The sequence below is a fragment of the Numenius arquata genome, chromosome 1, assembly GCF_964106895.1.
Source record: "Numenius arquata chromosome 1, bNumArq3.hap1.1, whole genome shotgun sequence".
In the NCBI taxonomy this organism is placed as follows: domain Eukaryota; kingdom Metazoa; phylum Chordata; class Aves; order Charadriiformes; family Scolopacidae; genus Numenius; species Numenius arquata.
The window spans coordinates 123,352,907-123,377,092 of record NC_133576.1 but is presented as its reverse complement, the minus strand read 5'-3'; the positions used below and the strand labels follow the sequence as shown (position 1 = coordinate 123,377,092).

Genomic DNA, 24,186 nt, shown 5'->3' with positions numbered 1-24,186 from the left:
GTGGTGGTGGTGGGGCTGCACGAGGCTGTAGGAGAATTAAAACAAGCTTCTGTGCAAGCCTGGATTTTCACATGCAAAACAATGGCAGCACAAATAAGTGCTGCGTGGGTTTGAATAACATGAACTTCAAGTCTCTGTGCATACAGACCATGAAAAACAGGTTCCTTGAAAGTGAAATTATCAAGTCTGGTTTCCTCCTTGCTTTTGTCTTTAGTCTCCCAAACTCCCTCACCTCAGATAACCACAGATCTCCACTGACATACCACGTGTGATGCTCCCAACAGGCAGGAGGAAACGTGTAGTGTTAGTCTGGAGTTAGGAATGTGTTCCTCGGCCAGGCAGTACATCCCCCGCCACAGCTCTCAGCGCAGGGGTCAGCAAGGGTGGGTTTCCTCTCCCTCTGCACCAGCTGGGAGCACATTTGGAGAAGGTGGTGAGTGAGAGCCGTCAGCGTGGATTGACCGGGGGCCAACCATGCCTGGCGATAAACGTGCCCTGGGGATGAGGGGAGAGCAGGGAACGGCATTTACCTTGAATTTAGCACAGATGTCACTGTCTCCCACAACGCTCTTGTATCCAAGTTAGGATGTTGTGGTCTGGATGGGGAACAACCAGATGGGTAAAAAAACCATCAGGATGGTTGTGTGGGCTTAGAGGGGGCTGGTTGATGGGTCACCTCTACCCAGCAGCTGGTAAGAATGGGAGCACCACAGGGACCTAGCCTGGGATGAGGAGATGGAGAGTTCCATCATTGGGTTTGCAGATGACACCAAACAGGGGGACTAGTCGGTGCGCTTGGGGGCAGGGCTACCATCCTGAGGGACCTGGACAGGGTGGAGGAATGGGCCATGAAATTCAACAGAAAGTCTCGCACTTGGGTGCCAGGGAGCGGCGAGGGCGGGCTGCTCCCTGGGGAATGGGGCTGAGGAGCACAGCACCATGGCTGGCGGCAGGGCTTCACCAGGGCTTGGCCTGCACGTGGCAAGAGCATCTGGGGCAGCCGAGAGGCCACATCACCCAGCAGGCTTGTGGGGACAGGGCAGGGCTGAGGTCAAGCAGGGACATCAATCTGCAGATCAGGATCAGGCCCTGCAAGGGGAAGCAGAGTTAAGCATGGCTCTGGGGTGGCTGCACGGCCCTGAGGACCTCAGCCTGGAGGTGGGGCCAGGCTCAGCAGGGCCCATGGCCAGCCAGGCAGGGCTGTGAAGACCAAGGTCCTCCAACATCGCAGGGGCGGGGCTGAAATGGTGTCCTGGGCCACGGGCAGGGCAGGTGGAGCCCTGGGGAGGGGGGTCAGGGTCTGTTGGTGCTCTTGGGGCCCTGTCTCCGGGGAGGAGCCACCCCTGCACTGTACAGACTGGGAGCAGCTCTGAGGGAACAGCCCTGGGGGTCCCAGTGGGTGGTGAGGAGGACATGGGCCATCAGCAGGTCCTGTCAGCAATGATGGCCAACGGCAGCCTGGGCTGTACAAACCAGAGCAGAGCCAGAGGTTGAGGGGAGTCGTTATCGCCCTCCCTGCAGTACTTGTTAGACCACGTGGTCTAGATACTGCATCCAGCTTTGGGCTCCCCAGTACAAGACATGGATAAACTGGATCAGCTGCAGGGGAGGCCACTGAGGCGGTGGGGCTGGAGCACTGGCCCTGTGAAGAGAGGCTGGGGAAGCTGGGCTTGTTCAGCCTGGAGCAGGGATGGCTTCGGGGAGGGGATGGACTTTACAGAAGCCCCCAATGCCTCTGGGGAGATCATTGAGGAGATGGTGCAGGGTGGAAGGACAAGAGAACCCTGGCATAAGCTGAAAGAGAGGCTCAGCCTGGAACACATTTCTTCCATGAGGACAGTCAGGCCAGGTTGCCCAGAGAGGCTCTCCAGTCTTCATTCCTCGAATGACTTGGCCTGACCTCAGAGCTGACCTGCTGTGAGCAGGAGGTTGGAGCAGAACCTCCCGAGGTCCTTCCCAGTGTGAGCTACCCTGTGATGAAACCACGAGATTCCTGTCCCTTTTTCAAATGTCATTGAGATGTTAGAAAGGTCAAAGATCATCTGGGGACACAAGTGACCTAATGGGTGGACAGCGATAGGCACAAACACCACCTTCGTCCATAAACCATGTTTCCTTCTGAAACCAGGCTGAGGGACTGCATCACTGAACTCAGGTACCACATACCGTGGCTGTAGTAATTAAGGTTGAAAGACAGTGGTGAATCTCACACCCTGTCACTGCACGTGGCAGCCAGGCCCCACTCAGGCCTAATTCCAGCTGGAGCTCATCACCTTGTAAAATTACTCATCAAATACTACCCTTGGCCCCCACATGGAGTATCGGCATGACCCCTGCCTGCAGCTGCTGATGGACCACGGCTGGGTGCCCCCTCTTAGATCTACGGCATTCACAGTAAGTGAAAAATAAACACAGTGCCAGTAAATTTTTTTTTTTCATTTGAATGCAGAATTTATTTCAAACAAATAATTTTAAATATGAAAATCCTATAAATTATGAACATTTATAGAATACACTTTTGCCAAAGAAAAAACTTGGAAGAGTGAAGATGTCAAAACCTGGCTCTACTAAACTGAATGGAGCAGATCGCTATTCAAAGGGTATTTCTCCCTATGTTTTCATGCCAATTGCTTGTTTTACAGAATACCATTATTTGGTGTAAATATTAGTTTACAGATCCTCAATAGGCTGCAGTCTTCCACAACTGATTTAGGACCAAAAGCTTACATTAAATCAAGCCACCTGATTTCCTGTACATACACAGCATAGCAAATGAAAAAAAAAATTACGCCAACAAGGTGAGAACTTAATCCAACTTCTGTTGAACAGGTATAAAATATTTACAAATAAAAATGTTCTAAACCATCCGCTTCTAGTCAAGAGAAACTGTATGACCATTTACTTCCCTTGTAAACATTTATTTTATTATTCTTTACCTTATCTAGGCTGGTATTCCTAGCTTTTGGATTAACATATTTTGCAGAAATGTACAGCAGCAGAAATTCCTCACCGATACTCAGCTGGTTTTATTGTCTCACTCTACAGAATCCTGTGCTGTTGTGGTTTGGGGTGGGCTGGCCACCAGAATACACAGAATACAGCCATTTACAGAGAAACACATTTTCTCCTTAGAATACCGCATTTTACAAGATTGCAATTATATGGTAGTGATTTCCTTCCAGCATTGTATATGTCAGCATACGCTTACATCCTTCCAAACCAGGCATGTCGTAGAGCTCAATTTTGACTATAAATACATAGTTTATGTTAGTCCTTCTATGTACAACAAAAGACAAATCACCCCAGTAAAAATACTTATATATCGGTGCAGATTTGAACTACAGAGCCACTTCTTTAACGAAGTTTACAGTATAAAAAAATAAGGATACCAGTTACCTACTATAATATTTTCATATTTTAGTTTCTTGTGGAGTAGTCAGAGATACAAGCATTGCTTGTTTTGTGTAAAATATATTATTTTAAAATACCAGTATACTGTCCTTCTAGTTACAAAAATATAATTATGTCCTACAGAAATTTTATGGAATTAAAAAGTTTATCAAAAATATGGATCATCATTTTAGACCATATGTGAAATTAGAAATAAAGTAGAAGTAAATGTATAATTATTTAAAAATACTATCTGCTGGTTCAGTGAGCCACTCCTGATTTTGTATAAAAAGAGATCAAAACTTAGTCATAAATTTAATGGCCAGGGATGAGTTTTGGCTACTGAGTAATACTACTACATTATTAGCATGGCTGAAGAAAAGCCACTGGAAAACGTTTACAGCTGTTCAGTTCGAAGGATAAAAAGTACCACAGTGACAGCGCGAATGGCTGAAAAATATCAAAAAGGGAAAGAGCATCTCTTACTGGTTTTATTTACTTAGTATGTAAAAACCAGCCAGTCTGTACGGTGCAGTTGTGACCTGGCCAAGTGTCCTCTCAGGCCGCTTCGGGTGGTGCTGCCCTGAAGGAGCCCAGCGGCTGCCGGTGCCTCACCCCGGGACCGGCCCGGCACAGAGGCAGCAGCAGAACTCAGGGACGTAAGGAGTTGTACTGGCGAGGGTTGTCTTCCCAATATTAGGACAACTTAGGATTCAACCTATGAGGTTTACATAGAGTAAATCTTTTTACATTTTCCATGGTTTAAAATGTCGGATTATTAATCCAAATTAACCTGTTCCTAAGTCAAAGGCAGAAACCTGGCCATTCATCTTGACTGTAACCAAAGCTCTGCCAGTTATGAACCTCCCATGTCTGAAAAGCAGATTCCCATGCTCAGCCGTGTTTCTTAACATCCTCAGGAATTGTGGTGGGTTTTCCAGTGCTGTGTCCTCTGCCGAGCTGTTTCCCATCCACTGCAGCACTTCCGTAACTCACACTGCTCACTGCTCTTGCAACACTGAGGAGAAACATCCCGGTGTGGAATCCGCCTCAACTGCACGGCAGAACAAAGGCCACCAGGGACACTGCTGCTGCGCCTCCCAGGAATGCAGAAAAAGAACCTTTATACAGAATATGCCGCAAAAATTGAACAGGTTTTGTTTTGTGGGGATGTTTGTTGGGTGGGATGGATTGGCATTATCACACTTGATCTGGTAAATGAGGAAACTTTATCAGCAAAGAAAACTCTTGTTTTTCTGTTAAGTCTCGTAACAAAAAGTAGCTCAAGCTAGAATTTATCCATTCCAGCACTGCATAGCTGGCAGGAGCCTAAGCCACTGCTTGCTGACTCAGAGGAAAGCCATCTCTGGAGTTACGCTGCCCAAAGCTCCACAGTTGTTTACTTTCTGTTATGTTGGGAAGAGATTTTTTAACATTCTTTTTCCCTGCTAGGGGAAACAACAATGGTGAAGCCTCATTTAATACAAAAGTCAAATGCTCAGCCAATGTAACATACTAACTTCTTTAAAACTAATGAAGTTGTACCAATTTATAGCAGCACAAGAACTGGCTCGAAGTATTTTACATGGTTTTGCCTGCCCAGAAACTACCGAGCTATGTTGCCATCTTAGTCCCACGGCCCCTTCATAGCTCCGATTCTTTATCGATCTCATCTAGGTAGTATTCATCATCGGTGGTGGTATCACTGTCTGAATCTGAATAAGCTGCTGGGTCTTCCTGATAGATATCAATTGGCTCTTGAGGGGATGAAGCAGCCGATGACATCTTGCTCCCAGCAGAACTTGAGCTCAAAAGCTCAGCCCTGTTGATAGAAGAGCTCTCTCCATCTCTGAGAGCACCAGGGTTGTTAAGAAGACAAGGTCTCCATAATCGCCCTTCTGTGAGTGACCTCTTGATATTTTCCAGGAAAGCCAACTGTTGTTCTTTGCCAAATATACCAAATTCAACAGAAGGATACATCAAATTTCTGGTGCTGTAACTTTTTTCATCATCCGAGGCCCAGTTTTCATTTTCATCGCAAGACAACAGCTCCGAGTAAGATTTAAATCTCTTCCCATGTATACCATCTTTTGGTAGAACATTGCTTCCCAAGGCAAAGGTCTCCTGAGAATCTCGAGCACAAACACTCTCAGAAAGGTGACGCTCACGCTGGCTTCTGGCATGGCTCTTGCGCAACTGATAGCCATGCAAGTTGGCATTTTTTACGCTAGCAAACTGAGAGGTGTTTTGACACTGACCAAGCACCGGCTGGGAAGTCAAGTTTCGCTCTGGACATACCTCTGCCTGCAAGCAGCTATTTACATACGTGTTTGAGTTTTTGTCAGTTAAAAGTGGCAAGGGAGGAGTGCAGGCACGACTGCTAGCTCTTCTTTTCTCACCATCCAGTGGGTCCGATGCAGTAGCACTGGGAGAGACGGGCTGGGTTTTGCTTTCTAACCTGAGATCAAGTGTTTGGGAATTCCTATTTCTTGTGGTTACTGTTTTGTCTGGAAACATGGTTGTAAGACTTGGCCTATTTTCCACTTTCACTGTAGCTTTTTTGGGACTGATGGCTTCCTTCTGGGTGTATGAGCTTGTAAAAGACCTCCAACTGGTGTTATTAACAAGCAAAGGATCATTCTGATTTTCAGTTGCCGCCTTCTCAGCTGTTCTTGGCGTATTCTTATCAGGGTCCAGACTGTGATTCTGATTTTCATTGTCCAACTGCAGGAATGGCTGATGGGAATCTGTTGAAATCAATGAGTCAAGGGACATCTCGAGCTCTACAGAAGTGGCATTTCCACCATTCTGTGAAAAAATGTTACTTATGTGCGGTTTGGGGGGTAAATTTTTACTTGAAAATTTTCGACTTGTCTTGCAAACAGCTGCCAGTTTATTTTTAATTGAAGGTCTGTTTTTCCTTTTTTCTATATCTTTGACTTTGTCTCTTGTGCAGTCAGAGAGAAGCTTGTTCTCGTCTGCACTCTGTGTTATCTTCTGATCTTGTGTAACCCTGAGAACTTCATCTTTACAGTTAATGTTCAGGCTGCCTTCAGTGTGCCTCTCTGATTCCTGCAAACTGCTACAATCTCTACCCTTCTGAGTACTCTGTGAGTTTTGTTCTTTTTTGGTTTTTGAATTCTTTAATTCATCTGTATCTGTGCTAACTGCTTCATCTAGCTGAAGTAACAGATCAGCACTGGAAGCAGTGCTTACCTCACACGCTTTCTTCTGAGACTCTGAAAGCACTTTGCTACAAGAGTTTAAATAATTTGCTTTTTTTCTTGAACTGTCAGCCCTTAATTGCACTCCACTACACTTATTATTATACAGAGGGGTGGTTTGGTGTAGGAAATTTACTCTCTGGTTGACTCGGGTACTATCCCTGCATGTGTCTTCTGCAGGAGGAAGTGGCACGTGAGCACGCTCTGTGTTACCGTTCCTTCCAAGGAATGGTTCCTTCTCTCCTGGGTAGAGGAGTGAGCTATTCAGATTTTTATTGATGTTCACTTTAGGGGGCTGACAGCAGTTTTCAGAGTTTCCCTTCTGTATAGTATTTTTATTTGTTGAAGTAGAATACAAAGGATTCTCTAAACGTCTGCCTGGCTTGGGAGGGGCTGATAAAGTGGACAGTAGTGGTGTGGCTGTTTGTAAAATGTCCTTCTTTTCTTTTAGACACATTTCTGTATTTTGGCTGCTTGAAGCATCAGAAATGGCCTTGCCTGACTTAGCCACTACTGCAGTGGATTGTGGACCACCAAAAGAAATTTCTTTTGTCACCGTGTCAGAAAGCCCATTTTCTGCGACTGAAAGATCTGCTGAGCTATCTGTCCTGTTATGTACCATACTCACTGACTTTGAAGTACATCTCTTCTCAGAGCTAGGAGCTTCACTATCAACAGCAGTTCCTATATCCTGAGGTGTGACCAAAGCTGAAGATACTTGGTCAGAAGAATATGAAGGCACCTCTTTTTCCAAAGTACTGGGGAAAAAAACATTTGCTAAACTCAGATGACCTTCATTTTTCTTGTTTCGTATGCTTGGTGACTGAGTATTTTCTTTGGGACAAGGTAAATCTGCATCCTCTGGATTATCTCTAAAGAGGTTACAAAATGTTCTTGAATGTCTCCGTGGTAACGTGTAATAAATTGAAACTAGTTCGTGATACTTTACATGATCTTCATCAACACAAACTGTAAATGTGCTTGTAGTTTTATATTTCTGCAAAAAATTTCCCCTCTCCTTACAATCTGAAAACACAGAGGATTCTCTTCTGCTTAGATGTTTACATCTGTCTGTCAGTTCAACTGATGTACTACTACTTACTGAATCATTAGGACTTCTGGTTAAAGGACTGGGGTAATCTTTCTCTTTGTTACTTGCAGCAGCATTTAATGATGCTGACTTATAAAAGGAATGTTTTGAACCTAAACAAGACACATCTCTTTGATTAGAACAAAAGGCACCAGCTCTACATGGAGTTTCAGACCTTAAGCAATTGTATGCTGTTCTGCCTTCTCTAGGTAAAGAGATGGGCGTATCTGACATAATACTACCAGCAATGCTGGCTGATTTCCTAGGCAAAGTGTAATAAATAACAAGTGGGTCAGGAGATTTGGGGCTGTTTCTGCTAGGGGAGCCAGTAATGCTGCAGCTACTGGTATGTCTCAGCAAGCTGTCTTGCTTGTGAAGCCTTTCAATACAAGGCGAATTATTCCTTTCTTTTTCAAGGCAAAAATAACTTAAACTATGTTCAGAGGTCTTGGGTTCTCCATCAAAGTTATGCATATAAATATTTCCAGAATTTCCATTTTGTGGAGAACTGGTAGTGAACTGTCCATTACAGTTCTTAGTAAATAAAGTGCTTGCATTTTGCGGTGTTTTCTGTGAAATCTTTTTGGTAACACCTATTCTGCTCGCTTGAGCTATTTTTCCACCTTCTGCTTGAGATTCAGTAACCATGCAATTTACTGAAGTTAGTGTTCCTAAACGCTTAGAATTGTCTTTATGAGAAAGTGCTTGTGGAGAGCTTTGTGAGGAGCTAGATGAACGTTCGGGAGGACAGGACAACATGCCTTGACAGTTAGCCAGTTTTTCAGTGGGTGGAGCAGAAGCAGCATTCAGCAGCGAGGAGTGCCTCTTTGGAGCAGCTTGGTCAATGGCTTCTGCACTCTGATTATCCTGTTTGATGCTCTCTCTTTTTGTTGTGTAATGCAGATGTTCCCATTCTTTCTGACTTGGAAGAAAAGGTTCCTTCCTGCTCTCATCAGCTGGCAAAATGCAGGGAGGCTTATGGAACACGCTGCTGGGGAAGCAATTGCTTTCATTCATTCTTACATTTCTTTTATCACCGTTTGATGTATGTAGTTTTGCAGTATCTCCTCTGGCAGTGACCTGGGTTTGCCTCTTTGATCTCATTGTGTTAAAGAGAGATGCATCGCTTTGCAGCATGGCAGAAGGAGAGCTGTTAGAGGGAAAACTCTGGGTGTTGTAGTTTGTATTGGCTTGTTGAGAAACTGACGGTAACGGCATTTCTTCATCTGGCTGCTTCATACCTTCAATCTTTTCTAGTTGTGTAAAGTCTGCCTTAGTACACCTTTGGGAAACAGGGACTGAATTCCTGTTCAGTCCTATAGGTTTTGTTTGGTCCTTCAAATTAGGAAAGACTGAGTCATCAGTTCTGATACTAGATGAAGAAACGGAAGAGTTACAACTTAGCCAAGGCTGACAGCCCTCAGTGAATTCTGAAAAAGTTCTATTTGCACTTCTTGTTATCCTTTTCACATTCATATTTTCTGGAGAATACATGTGAAAATCGTTCTGCAAGCGCTGAGAACCAAACTTGGCATTCTTTGTATGTGCCCACTGCTGGTCATTTAAATTAGCCATAATCACTTCAAAGCTGGCATCAGGGGAAACAAATGCTTCATCACTGTAGTACTGAGGAATATCAGCCCAAGAAGGATAGCTGTCTTTTTTTCCATAATGAGAATTTTTTTGGTTTGCGTACCACTTGCCATGAGAAGTATCCCTATAGTAGGATCTAGAGAGATTATTTTCCGATTTGTATAATGGATAATTTTCCCAGTTATCAAAGGGCAAAGGAGAAGTAGCTTTGTCAGGGCAACTAATTCTACTAAAGCAATTACTGCTTGAAATAGATCTTCTGTAGTGGTGTTTCGAGTGGTGACATGCGTATTTCTTCGTTTCTTGCAGAGAGCTAGGATATCCACCATGGTCTGTAGCATGAACCTCCATCAGTGATTGGGTTCTAAACATTTTTTCTTGAGTTGGTGTTTGTCCAGGAGAGTCTGGTGTGTTGTTCCATACAATGGAAGACAGAGGAATTCTCTTTGGGTTCTGTCGACCAAACCTTGGTACAAAACCATTGCTGCTCTCCCTTGCCAACGAATGTTGTAAACTAGATGCTGATAGCTGGTCAGAAGACACTGATGATGAACATCTCTGAAGGGAACATACAGAGTAACTTCTGCTGGCCGTACTCCTGTTCATACAACTCTTGTGCCTAAATCCACTGTTATGTGTTATAGAAGGAGGGTATAAGCTACCTTCTGAAGACCGTCCGAAAGAAACAGAAGACAGCCTGCTGCTTAGTGGAGGAGGATTTCCATCAACTGGATCACCGTATTTGTAATCTTGAAATGCTGTCTGGTGCCAGTTTATATACGCACTGTGTAATTTTCTTGGTCTGATGAAAATCTTGTGTTCATCTTTGGCTCTTATTGTTCTCAGTCCATCGGGGAAAAATGTGCTAGGCATGTCACTCCAGTCATTTCTGTGTTGCCCCCTACTAGCAGTCTGTCTCTTTGAAGTAGGGAATGCAGTACTGTATTGGATATTTGATGCCCTGCTAGTAGAAACTGTCCTGTCCAATGGGTCTTGGGCTTGTTCCTGGGCCAGCTGGTCATCCAGATCATTTAGAACTGCACAGGAAAAAAAAAGATACTTGCTTTGGTTTTCTTTAATAATCTTCTGATGATTTATGTTAAAAAGTTTCATGTACTATCTTAATAATCAGAACTGGTTTTGAAAGGAGTCAGCTTCTCAGTATTCAAAACCCTTCCCAAACCTGTGTTCTTCCTCCACTGGACCTTTCAGCGGTCACCCATTATGACTACAAGTTAAAAAATGCGCTGCTCCATGACTGATCTTAAAACTGCTCTTTATGTAAATGTTAGTCTTTATGCTATTCAAAAGAAAAACAATTTGAACTCTGAATTCTTACTCACGTGCTATATATGCGTGTGTGTGTGAGTAAACTTTCCAAATCTAGTTTGTAACAAAAAATCCCTGAAAAGAATTCACAAGGCAAACACGGACCTTTCTGTGTGTTCACAAAGCACAGTTATGATGTAACTGTAAGAAAACACAGAATCCTGCAAACCATCAAATAAGCATAGTCAGTAGTCTGGCATGTCCACTGTTTGTTTCATTCAGAAAAGAAGTTCTCCACTAAATTGTAGCTTATTACTTTAAAATGAGCACTGAAAATGGCATTTTCTGGATAGAAAGGGTAATTAAATAGTTAGGAACCTGTGATTCCTTCTAGTAACAAAGCTGTACTTATATATATATAGATAGTCTCATGAACTGGAATTAAACACTATATAGCTCAGTTAAGCAAGATATTTACTCATAAGACTAAATGACAGCAATGTATTTAAAGTATTTTTATTGGCAAAAACAATTATGCCTTTGCTAATTGTATTCTTTTTGTATTTTGAAAATAGCACACATAAGATATGAACATTTTTTTTATGGTTGGACTCGATGATCTCAAAGTTCCCTTCCAACCAAGAAGATTCTGTGATTCTGTGATTCTGTAACACAAATGGATATGGCTCTTTTGTTACCTAATCCATTTAAATTAAAAAGACTGACTGATCAGTCATTACAGATCTGTGCTAATAGTACAAAATCATTAAGAAATCATTGCTAGGTATGTATAGTTGGAATAAAAGGTGATACAAAAGTATTATAATTTTCCATTTTTCTAAATTTCTCTTCAGCACAGGAGAAGACTCCTGAGAGAGTCAGCTTAGAACAAGAAAAAAGACAAACTGTTTCTAAGTCTTCCATTTGGAGGACATCATCCAAGCTATGTATAGTTTTTCTCTGTCAGTGGGCAAGTGTGCACAGTTCTGACTGACACCCAAAAGCAGTGAAAGGCATGTGAGTTTCAGAAGAAACACTGTACACCTTGCAGTGCTCTCCTCTTCCAGCACTGTCAACTCACCCACTGCTTCCCGATCAATCACGCTTTCGACCTGTGCTCTCTTGTAATTCTGGGCGGTAGAAAGTAATATTCATGGAGATTTTTTTTTGCATAGATCTGAGAAAGTTTATGGAAGAACACCATTGTACTTCCACAGGCTAGCTCTGATCTTGCCTTGCTTCCCAGCAGTGAGAAAAAAAGAACTAGCAACTTTCAACTGGTGCTATAAGTGCTTCCAGAAAGCTAATTGAATGCCATCATGTCTCTTGCTTCTGTGGTTTGAGGCTTTACAATTCATAAAACCAGGCCCGGCAATTCATCACTTTCAAAATGATGCATGCAGGTAACTGGGATTAAATTTTTGTCACATAACTGTAAGTCTGCATCTGAAGGATGCAGTATGGGTTCCTGCCAGAATCAGCAGAGAGAAATGTAGGGTTTTAAGCTGTGATTCTTCTGATCTGGATCAGTATGAGATGAAATGCACTCTAAGAGTGACCAGAGACATGCCTGAAGTCAATGACAAGAGTAGACATTCTGCTGTCAGACGAAGCCAGCAAAAAGTAGCCCCTATGCTAGAAAACAATGGGCCATACCTTTACATCCCATGCCTTTGCAGAATATTCTCTGAAACCAGTCACCACAGTCACTTCTGGTAACAATAATATCAGAACAAATTAAGGACACACACTTACCACTGAAAAGCTCCTTCTCTAGCTGTTCATTCCATTCCTGGTTACTTTTCTCCATCATTTCATTTTGGTTTGCATCAAAAGAATGACCACTTGTTTCAGTTGACATTGGGGAATTGCAAATTTCAGCCTGTTAAAAATTGTAAGGCAACATGAGTTTAGTTCTACCTGTGGGTTCAAATCACGTTTCACGTCACATCACAAATCATGTCACAAGTCACAGAGGTCAGTAAACTCTTTGTTGGTCCATTAAATACTGTATTATTAAAATATGCAACTGAGGATTGTAAAGTTGCACGCATTTTAGACTTTTACATATGTAGTAAGGACATTTGCTCGTTTGTCCTCCTACTGTAACATGTTTTGGATACATAAGTTATAAAGACCTTATAATAAGGGGCATACTTATTTTACTTATTTTCTCCATATGCATCCTTATTGCATTGTATCTCTTAATTTAGCTTTCCTAATCACTTCTTCCTCGACCAGCATATTTTAAAATTCACAGAGTGACCTCCCAACAGAGATTTAATAATTTAACACCACAGTCAATTTTCATATTGCAAAACAGCACTTTAGGGGGCTGTGATAAATTACCTTAGCAGTGGAGAAAATGTCATCCTATTCCCCATCTGAGTTTAGTTTGCATGTTAAGCTGGAGAGGTTCCTATCCCATCCATATTTCTCTCAGCTCACAGTCTCAGATGGTAGAAGTGCAGACAACTGCTGAACTGCTGATTTATTTTAGCTGAGACTTCTTTTTTTTTTCTAATAAAATCCCTTACTACTTTTTAGTTCTCAATATTTGTAATATTTTACTTGTCTAGCTGTGATAGTTTATTTATATAATAGGCAGGATTCTCTGATAAGATTTGTTCCATCATATATTAATATACATTATCCCTTTGTTTTGGAAATATGAGAGGAGGGAGGTGACCGCGGTGGCCAATTTACCTCCTGTGTACCTTTGATTATATACTGTACACCTTCTTAATCCCCTCTGTGATTATACCACACAATTGAAGAGGAGGAAAGACATGCTAGTAATACATGGCAATAAAGCAATTAAAATAGCAAATATCATCCTTGGAGGAAATGTGTTTATTTCAACAGTGTGCACTTAAATTACATTAGAAAAAAATCTGTCGTTTCATCCTTAAATTGAGCTTGTGCTTATAGAATGGATCATTCAGCCAAAAAATAATTTCCTACTGACAAAATTTACATTTACACAGTAATTCTGCGCGTGGAAATGTTGCAGGAGAGGCTCTGGTTTATTGCCTGCCCAAGTCAACTACTCTTTTTCACTCCTGTACAAGTGAAAAGAAACAAAGTAAATACACTAGACTATTGATTCAGTGTGAGTTTTGACGTATTTGCAGGTTGGTTTCAGTTGCCAAAATATGTGAGGGTTTTGGCCTAGGAAATTACACATGCAATTATTCCATCATTAAGAGAGAGAACTGAAACCGGATCAGAGCTAGACTTAGAGCTGAACTAGAAAAGCATTGGACTTGCATAGTTAACAGAGCAAGCTCATTCTACTGTATTCAACAGGTTCACAACACAGACATTTCACTCAATGTTTAAAACATGAACGGCAAGAACACTATTTAAACAGGTGTTACATCAACAGCCCAAACAAAGGGGACTAGTTTTTTAAAAACCTGTAGTTTAAACATTGCCGACAATACAGTTGATAAGCTACTTACCGTTGCCATTTCTTCCACTTTCGAAGATGGGCCAGGAGAACTGTCATATCTGTAGGCAGAAGGATTTAAATGTTGGTTTTGAAAAGGAATAGGATGTAATTTTACCAGGAGTAAAATCAACAGTTTCTCTTTAACAGCTATTGAGAAACATCTGAAAAAAGACTGCTCTATGAAGAATCCATCCTCCCCCCCCCAAAAAAAAAATCCTGCTAACAAAAAAATGCTGGGGAAAGCTACCATTCAGTTGGGCCTTGTCATCTTGCGAATGTTGTAGCTGCACAGCCAAGAACGAACTCAACCCACTGCTGTCTGCAACAGCCATAAAGTAATTGTTTCAATCCGATAAGATGGGATTACTTCCTTTTCCAAACAATAATAATTTAGTAGGTACTACAAATAGCCGAAGTTAACTACTTGCAAATCTGTAAGTGGTTTGCATCTGTAATTCTATTGTTTCTCTCTTCCATTTCACCCTGCTCAGAGGCAGAGCTGTGCTGTGCCTCTGCGAAGGAGGAGAGACAGACAGCAGATTGTTTTGGGTGTGAATTTTGGAACTTGCTGCTACTCACACGAAACAGCCTTTATGTACCAATTTTTAACACATGGGAGAAAGCTCGTCTGCTTTCCTCAGCTACGAGGACTGCAAGGGCTTGGCAGAGAACTGGCTGGAGCGTCTGTGAGTAATGCAGTGGTTAGAACAAGCCGAGGAGCCCTGAACATAAAAGGTATTCTGTTCTATGGGGTGACTTGCAGACATACAAATACAAAATAAAGAAATAAGAACAAGGACTTGACTTCACTGAGTCTATTCCAGTCTGCACGTCCTTCTGTTACAACTAAGCAAACCCAGTCCCTTCAAAAGCCCTGAAGGAAATTTTGCTCAGCTTGTGCTTATTGCCAGTTCTTCCTTGACTCAGAAACTGTTTTTTTTCCCAGGAACTTAATTCTTGAGAGAAAGTGAAGTAGGGAAAGACAATTCTGCTCAGTCCTGTTTGTCTCAAAGTCTCTTTGAATGACCTTGTTCTTAGGCTTTTAAAACCTTCTTGTGCTCAGGTAGACTACTTTATTGTGCTTCAACAGCAAGTATAAACCGGCTTGTTGGCAGGTTCTTTGTGGCCCAGCCTTTCCTCCTGAAGTGCTTTGTCATTTGTTTGCAATGTGCTTGCAGGCAGGGAAGAACAGTTGAGAGGTGCAATTTGTTTTTGCTTCTGTAATTGTGAACTGTAAAACCAGGATTCCTCTCTGACATCGGATCCAACCGAAACCAAAGCCTGTTGACCTCAGTGGGCTTAAGGATCCGGCCAGACAATACGAATCTGGAATTCCTAATTTTTCCTCGTAGCACTGAACAGCCATTAATTCAGTGGGTTACCGCTCCCTTTGAAAGAAGTTTACGGAACCAGGACTCAGAGATGTACGTACTTCTTCCTTTAAACTAAAATAATGTTGAATAAGTTTTAATGCTTCTACAACAAACTAAGAATGAAGCTGAAGTTTCCGAGCTTTTACAATGATTTCCTGCAAACCAAGCTCAAAGAAATCCTGTGGCTTAGCTAGTTACCTTAATTTTAATTATATGCATAATAAAAATGTAAAAGCTTTGTTAGAAGCTCTCTTCTTCAGCTTTACTGTGGAAAGCCGCTCTACAGTTCTCCCCGGTCGGTGCTGTGCTTGGTGTTGCGTTAATTGCCCCTTGCAACGAAGCTACATGAAGTAGACATGTTAGTTAGCAATGTCTTCTGATAGTCTAGGCAAAAATTAATTTTTCATTTGCACCTCTGGCAAAATTCTACCATGTCTTTGTTGTCACTGTTCTTTCAGAAATAACTGATCATTGCATCCTGCTTTATCTTCCTCCCTGCCAACTTATACAAAGTTATTTTAATTTTTTCCCTCTGCCAATCCCTCCACTTCTCTAACTGCCTCATTATTTCTTCTCAACTCTTTTAAGTTTTTCAGCATTTCAAAATTAAAGTTTTGCTTACTTCCACAGAAATATTGCTTAATTTTAGGAAAAAGTAATTCAGTTTCTTTTTTGGTTAAGGATATTGAGCAATGTTTACATTATTTCCCGCGCACATACACACATACTTGTAAACATTATCTATTATTCCTGAATAGAAAAGAAGTTAAATTACTGCTCAAGTTCAGAAATATTTGCCATCAGAAAAATACTACTCATTACGGAAAACAAGAAGTTGTATTTTATACATTTTCACTTATATACATATGTATCTTTTTTATGACAACCAAATGTAAGATGAAAAGTAAAAGATGACTCTACTTACTATCACTACTGGTAACAACAATATAAATCCATGAATTAAAATCTGCTGTGAATTACTATTTTCACTGAGGCACCTGTCTTCCCCAGGCCATCTCTGAGTTGCCTAATTTCAGAGTCTAATCCATTTTCTTCTATACTCTTCTTACCAGTACTACATAAGAAGCCAGCTAAGAAACAACCACATAACTCAAATGTGCTGAAAACACAAACAGCATTTCTTTTCCAGTATGAATCACACTTACATATTAGAAAATAATAAGGATGAATTCAAGAGCACCAAACACCTTTGAACCCAAAGTGATCAAACATTTCACTACCTTCAGACTACAGTTACAAACCTTTTATTAGCATCTTCCGTATCTCCACATAAGCATACTCTTTTTTGCAGCATCCATAGTTTATTCTCACAGCAAAACACCACCGCAGCTGATGAAACTGTCTCTCCGGTACAGAAAGGACCCTCTAAACAGCCATTAATATTTAGCTATTTAAAAACTTCTGCCAGCTAGAGTTACTTACAGATTTACAGTGCTGCCTCCTATTGTATTTCACTAGCTCTCCAAAATAACTCTACCTGGTGAGAGGCAGATTATTTCAGTGCTTTGTCTATGCATAAAGCAAACCACATGCCACGGCAACACCTAGAAGAGGGTGGGGGAAGTTTTCGACAGAGAGGCGTGACTAGAAAATGTAGCAATCAGCTCAGTTACACGTCAGGATTGACTTGTTTATTTTTCAAGCTGTGCTCGGGAAGAAATCAAAGGCATCTGGGCCTGAGATATGATAGATTTTCTGTCGAAAAGCCAGATAAACACATATTAGAAAAGCTGATGCAATGAGTAGGCACAGTTTATTTTATTGCCTTCTTAAATTAAGAAATCCTTTCAATGCTTAGATTCTACAGCGAAACCTAGACCTTCGCTTGTGTGTTGGCTACCTGAGCGTGCACCAGGATCAAGCGCCCTTGAAATGTGATTCTCAGTGACACAAGTGCCCCTTTATTCTGCAGGGAGGGCTGTGGTCCGGGGTTGGTGTGTCCCAGCATAAGGGGCATTACCATGTCACAGGAAAGAGGAGGGAGAGGATGACACGTATGGAGCAGGGTTAAAACTTTGTAATTTTTTTTTTTTTTCTATGCTGTGTTACTGTGTAGGAGAATTGTTACCAGTAAACCTCCACAAAGCTAACCTCACGGCCTCTCTTCAAACCTCTCCTAAATCTCCTTCTGCTTTGACACAAGCACTCCATAATGGCAAGCTGCTGTGCTACAAAACGCAGGTATCAGACTAATCATCATTTCTTTAGATGCTTGCATTCCCTGCCATTGTTTATTACAGCTGTTCCTTGTCTTAGCGTCATGCCACGCAGGAGCCCCAGGCATGGACCACAATACCAGCTTGAGACTCACGGACTGAAAATCAGCTCTGCGTGCCAAAGACCTTGCAGCTTCATACTTAGATTTCACAGCACAGCACAATGCACCTTTACCTGTGATCGCCAGTCCCAAGCACCACCCTAAGACGCGCACCAAATTAGGAATATTTCACGCAGGTGTTGCTGACAGACAGGACCATACAGGACAAAAGTCAGGAGAGAAGTCAGCCTAACTAGCCTGAGCGCAGCCCCACGTTCCCTCTGAACAGCAGCTTCAGCCTCTGGATGGCAAGCGAGAAGGGTGCTCTACAAACAGCAGCTCCAGCACCGCGTATGAGACCATCTTTGGTTCAGATCCAGTTGAAACCAAAGCCCTGACGAAGCACGGAAGACAAAAGCCCTGGAGAGCTGCCCTGTTTGCCCAGCTAGAGCTAAAGCTTCAGGCGTGCCTCAAAGCTGCCTCTGGGCTAGAAATGGTGGGAACTGATGCAGCAGAGCTGCCCGGGGCCGGTACTCTCCGCCATGGCCTGGGAAAGCTATGCTGTTATATCACAGCCATAGGGCACCAGATCCCCATCTGCCTTACACCTTGTCCTCTTGAGAGGGAATGAAATAAGTCACAGTCGTTGCTAGGTCTAGGGGCTTTCATACGCTTAAAGCTTGAGCAAAATAGATTTAGCCAAGAGACTACCTATTATTTGCCACTTCGTCCTCATTCTTCTGATACAGAACAGATAATCTCCCATTACATGAGCAAGCAAAATCCCCATCTTCCCAGTGAAGTGAAAAGCAAGAGACTGGAAAAATAACTTTAACAAAGTTTTCTAAGCAAAACATAGCATAATTCATAGACTTTTTAAAAGCTGGAAATAATATACGTTCTGATTATAGCTCACCGTGGTTGCTTCTGAGTCTGGTTTTTCCTTGATTTTCTAAAGGAGAAAAGCCAAGCAAAAGGTGATCTGAACCCCAGAAAGGAAGCTGAAGTGTTCTTTTGTGCTTGAGTATTTGTGCGAGATGACATTTTTAATTCTTTATGATCTAAAAATATTATAAAAAATTTATTTGTTTCAAGTTCTTACTAAATACAGTATTAAAATATACATTAAAAAGTTATGTCTTCATAAACAATTTTCTTTTGCTTACCTTTTATGCCAGGAAAATCCAGTTTTGTTGACATTTTTGGACAGACTATGTGACATGCTGGTTTATAATGACTAACTAGTAGACTAAGAGAAAGATAAACAGGTCTAAAGTTTCAAGAAGTATTGGTTTTCGGTGATGCACGTGAGATAAATCAGGCTGATTTTCAGAAAGTAATAAGCACTCAACTATTTGAAAACTAGAACTGTTTCAAAATATAGGCAAATTAGAAGTTTAAAAACTGAGGCACCCACAACCATTAGTCACTACATAACAGTAATCCAGACTAAGGTGTCTTCTGGATCATACGATTCTTTACGATGGAGGATTCCCATGGCCACTGGAGTACATTTTTTCAGCTACAAACTGCATATCAGTACTATATTTTAAATGCAAAATATCATGAATGATTTCTTTGGGAAGTTTATGACTTGATTTCTTCAAATGGAACATAAACCCAGTCTGCCTGTAAAAGCAGCTGGCTATTGGTATGGACAGGATGGGTATTGCTCACAGATTAGGGAAAGAAGCTGCAGGGTCTGCTATTAAAACATGCCTCAGGAAACTGGAGGATATGAGGAAACAAGATTTCACTGAGGAATAAGGCACTGCATCTTTTTTTATTTTTTTCCATGTAAAACATCACATGCCTGAAACAATACAACAGCCTGAAAATGGCTTATGCAATGACTGCAGGAGAAAGCAAAACCAGAAATGGGAGCAAAGTGTCACTGATAACAAGAGCAAGGGACAGCATTTTGGACCTAGTCCAAAATGAAGTGAATAATTCCTGTCATGTGATTTAAATCCTGTGTGTAATACACGGCTTTCACTTCAGTGACAACCACCGTGTGTTACAAAATGCTGCATCCATTACCCCTTTTTAGAGCCTAACCTCTTGATGGCATTGCTTGACTTGACAATGAAGGTGACATCAGGAGAGTCCTAACAGCACTGTGCCATAGCCAGGATGGTCTAGGGATGTAGACAGGACAAGGCTTCTTGTACCTTCTTAGTACCTTTCATTAAACCAACTTATACAGTTGGAAATACCAGATAAGCCTCTGAGGCACACAACCCCTTCTTCAGATCTGAAATAGAAACAGCAGCTTTCAAAGTTAAATACCAGAGAACAATTACACAGAGTTTAGTTAGCTAACACATGAATTGGACTATCTCTGAAAGAGAAAACTAGTAGAAAGCTGTGGACTAGAGAGGGTGTTGGGGAAAAATGGTCAGGAAAGACAGAGATCGTTTCTGCGTAGGTCTGTAGTTTCAGGAAAATTTTTAGGGTTTCACTTTTCTTTTGAAATATATGCTGCTTCCAGTTGCTATGAAGCACAAATAGAAAGAGCTCAATGAAAAACATGCAGAAATGTGAATGGAATAAAAGCATACATTATGCATGAAAAGTATCTGGATGGAAGATGAAAAAGACAGTACAGAACGCCATGCTTGGTATAAACACACCATGTTTCTTGTGCATGTTCATTTTGGATGGGCAACAGAACTTGTGAAATGAGATCTCCAGAAATTCCTTCCTGGTCAGCCCAACTTTCCAGGCTTTGTCACCCGCCCTGATAATCAGCACTGGCATGCCTTTAGCCCAGTGTTACCAGGAAAAGTTTTCCACTGGTACAGTCAAACCTGTCTCACCCAAATCCAGATTACCTACTTATTCCAAATGTCACTTAAGTGCTTCTAGTTTCTTTAAGAAAACTAGGCAACACTGAAACAGTTTTTGTACAAAGTAAACGTTACTGCTTTCATCGGGAAACCACCACTATATTTACTATAATTACAGCAACTTCATCTTGGTTAAGAAAGACATTTTTTACAGTGAGGACAATCAATCACTGGAACAACCTCCCCGGGGAGGTGGTGGACTCCTCATCACTGGAGATTTACAAGGTGTGACTGGACAGGGTGTTAGATAATCTCATCCAGGCTCCCTCTCCCATGAAAGGTTGGACCAGATGATCTTCTAATGTCCTTCCATCCTGGGATGTTCTGTGATTCTAACTATGGGATTAAAATATCAGAGATGTCCTGTTGTGACTTCCAGCTGTGTTTTTAACAGAATCTGCTTAAAGAAACATCATCATTTTGAAAATATATATTTGGAAAAACTTTGACATGAGAAGAAACTCAATGCAATTTCAGAAAGTCCTCAGCTATTACATTCTGAAATGCTCTAAGACATTGGTCTGATGACCATTATCATACAGACAAGGAAATGGAAAAATGCAACTCACTGGTGTTTTCACTCTTCCTTAGCTGATACTCTAATGGTGGTTTTAGCATTCTGTTGACATCAGTATAATTCTGAAATTTTTTTCTTTGTATTTCTTCAAACCATTCTCCAGTCACTCCCTGCAGACCTGTTTCAGACTTCTTTCTCTTCAGAAGTTTGCTAGAAAGGAAAACAAATATTTTTAAGCCATTTTAGATATTACAGGTACATGACTAGGAACTATCCCTGTTGTTCATTTAAGTATTTACAGTATATTTCTACATATAATGACTTTTAAAATATATAGTGGGCCATAATACATTCACAGAAATCATATAAAAGTTTTAGTGACAGCAGAATTCTCCAACAATGAGATTATGTGACCAGATTAAGTGGACGACTCGTATGCTTGCATTATTCTCTGCCTTGAAGAAGCGCATCCTTCTTCCTTGCAAAAATGAGGTAATAATTCATAAGCATTATAAAACTAATTGAAAGTAAGATTAAGTTCAGCCAATAATCGAATTAGAATAAATAATACTCTAACAAAGCAATTCTTGAAATATTTATTCACTCATTTAAGCAGAAGCAACAAGTTTATTTTGATTTTTGAGAGGAAGCTCACTGAGGCCCTGACAGCGAGGGGCCCACCACACATCTTCTATGTAAAGGAGAATAATATATTGTGAATTCAGCTAATAGGTATTCATGCAACACGTTCAACGAGTTTGTCACATTTTCCTCTTTCCTTGCTGCATAGTGATTCCGCCTGTGTTTAATATATATGGAAGTAACTAATAATGAATATGAATGTTCTACCACGCAGAGGCAAAGCTTGAACAAGCTACACACATGCGGCTGCAACTGAAGAAGCTGTTTAATAGCAAGTTCAGGTTTTAGACCAAGAGGTCACAGGAATGAATTGTTTATCCGGACATAAAAGAACAAGGTACAGTTGCAAAGAAGTCAGACTAGTGCAATGGACATGCAAAGTTACTTGTTTTTAACTTATGTTACGCAAGTGCCTAACGTACAGATGCAAACACAGCATATTCACGCCCCAACTGATTCTGATGGCAGCAGAACAAGACTTCATGCACAGCCCGGAGATGTAATATCAATGTTTTAGCAAGGCTTTCATGTAAATCTTCCACCTTAATCAGTAGTAAGACCCGTGTCTAGGAATACAGATGCTCTCAGAGGACATAAATTATTTCAGTTATCAATTTAAATAAAAAATCATATTCTCTGAGACAACACTACTTCACAAAAAACACTTAAATATCTGCTCTGGAAACGAATGCATTTCCATCTGGAATTGATACAGGGTATATTGTCCATACTAGCACCTACTGTTCATCTGGTGGCATCTGAAGAATAGCAGGGCAGGAGAGAGACATTTTTGGTGAATGAGTGAATATATCCCTTGAAGAAGATTACACAGGCACATGCACGAGTACTAGCCATTTGGAATAAACTTATTACAAAGGCAAAAATGTTAATCATCACAGATATTACCGCACCATGGGAGTGACTAAACACCGTAAATGCCATCTGCAGCATGGAAAACAGCCTAGCAGTAATGTGAAACAGGAGGAGGCGATGAACAAAGTGCTCTCAAGCGCCAACTTCATGACCTCACTCCCGTGGCCTTAGCAGAGGGGATCCAAGATACCCGGAGGAGTAAAAGCAGAGGGAGCCAGGCGTGAGGCGTTTTGGGAGTGGCTGCAGACACAGCGATTGCCCGGAAAACAAGCCCACAGCAGTTTTGCCGCAGTCCCGAAGGTGGAGACCATCTCTTACAGCCCATGCCGGCAGTATTTTTAAAAACCAGCCGGAAGGAGCTGTTTTTTGCCGGCAGCGAGACCCGCCGCCGCAGCCCGCCCGCTGCCGGGGACCAGGCGCGGTGGGGCCAGGGCGCCACCTGGCGGCGGCGGCCAGAACCACAGCCCGGCGCACCGCCGGCAGCCGCCGCCCGGGGCTCGGCCCGGGGTGGGGGTGGGGGGGTCCGCAACCTGCGCCCCCGCTGCGGGGAACATCACACTACTTATATATAAACGTCTACCCGCTTTACATTTATGCATTCCAAAGAGAAGAAAAACTACAACACCCCCCCCCCACACACGCTTACTCTAACCTCGGCCACATCAGGGACTGCCCGAACGTGCCTTTCAATGAAAAATGTATTACAAATCTTGCACAAACACCGACATTAATATTTAAACGCTGCAAAGTCTTCAGTGGTACGTGCTTGGCATTATCTGTAGTCATTATCTGGGAACGTGCTGCTTTTGAACCGTGCTGTCATCCCCAACTCAGGAAATAATCCCTATAAATTGCTTGTGCGTATTTATATTTACACACACATGCAGGCCCATACACTGACCCCTATATAGAGAGCTATGTGAGTACCAAATAATATTAATATGATAGATAATATGTGATTGCAATATCGCATGACTATTCTATATTTCTCATTTGCGATGACTGCCAGCCAAACCACACCATTTCCCTATATACCTGCTCTGTCAAGTCTACATGCCCCCTCATGATACTAATGAACGACGGTTGTGAACTAGAAGGAAAGCACATCTCAAGAAACAATTACAGCAGCAGATGGTATCTGCAGTCACTATTGCAATGAACTTGCCTTTGAGGCAGCGCTATTGTTACTTGGATTGCAAATTATATATTGAGACACTGCTCCGTAGGAGTGTCAAAACACCTAATGCCTTCTAAACCGAATGTATTAATCCTGCTTCCCCGTCTGCTCCATCCATCCTTCCTCCTCATTTCTCTACAGCCACTTTGGACACTCGGAGTCACTTCCTTCTGAGAGGAGACAACATCGCTGTGACTTGGAAAAGTACCTGTAAGCTGTTGCAGGATTAAAGGTAACTCCATTCCCAGGACAATTTACAGGCGACTGCTGCACAAACCAGAGCAGGCAGCAATCCTACATGACCTCACACGCTACACCTCGTTACCTTTTCCCATCCATTATCCTACACAGCATCTAAACTAATGAATCACTCGGGAGCAGTTCCCCTGCATTGTTTTTAAAAACATCTCTTCCTTGCACAAGGATGTTCCCATATTTCTTACACAGACATCTCTGG

The 24,186-nt window shown here is 41.9% G+C and overlaps 1 protein-coding gene across 1 annotated transcript in view; it reads right to left on the bottom strand.

Moving 5' to 3' along the window:
* Window positions 1-5,034: 5,034 nt before the first annotated feature.
* The window catches only part of EXPH5 (exophilin 5), a 35,906-nt gene continuing 16,754 nt past the window's right edge, over window positions 5,035-24,186 (bottom strand). The window contains exons 2-6 of the mRNA XM_074155505.1: window positions 21,090-21,247; window positions 18,588-18,732; window positions 14,031-14,079; window positions 12,322-12,448; window positions 5,035-10,334 (exon numbers count right to left, since the gene is read on the bottom strand). Of these exons, the coding sequence (XP_074011606.1) occupies window positions 5,035-10,334; window positions 12,322-12,448; window positions 14,031-14,079; window positions 18,588-18,732; window positions 21,090-21,247 (5,779 nt within the window). The remainder of the gene's footprint in view (window positions 10,335-12,321; window positions 12,449-14,030; window positions 14,080-18,587; window positions 18,733-21,089; window positions 21,248-24,186) is intronic.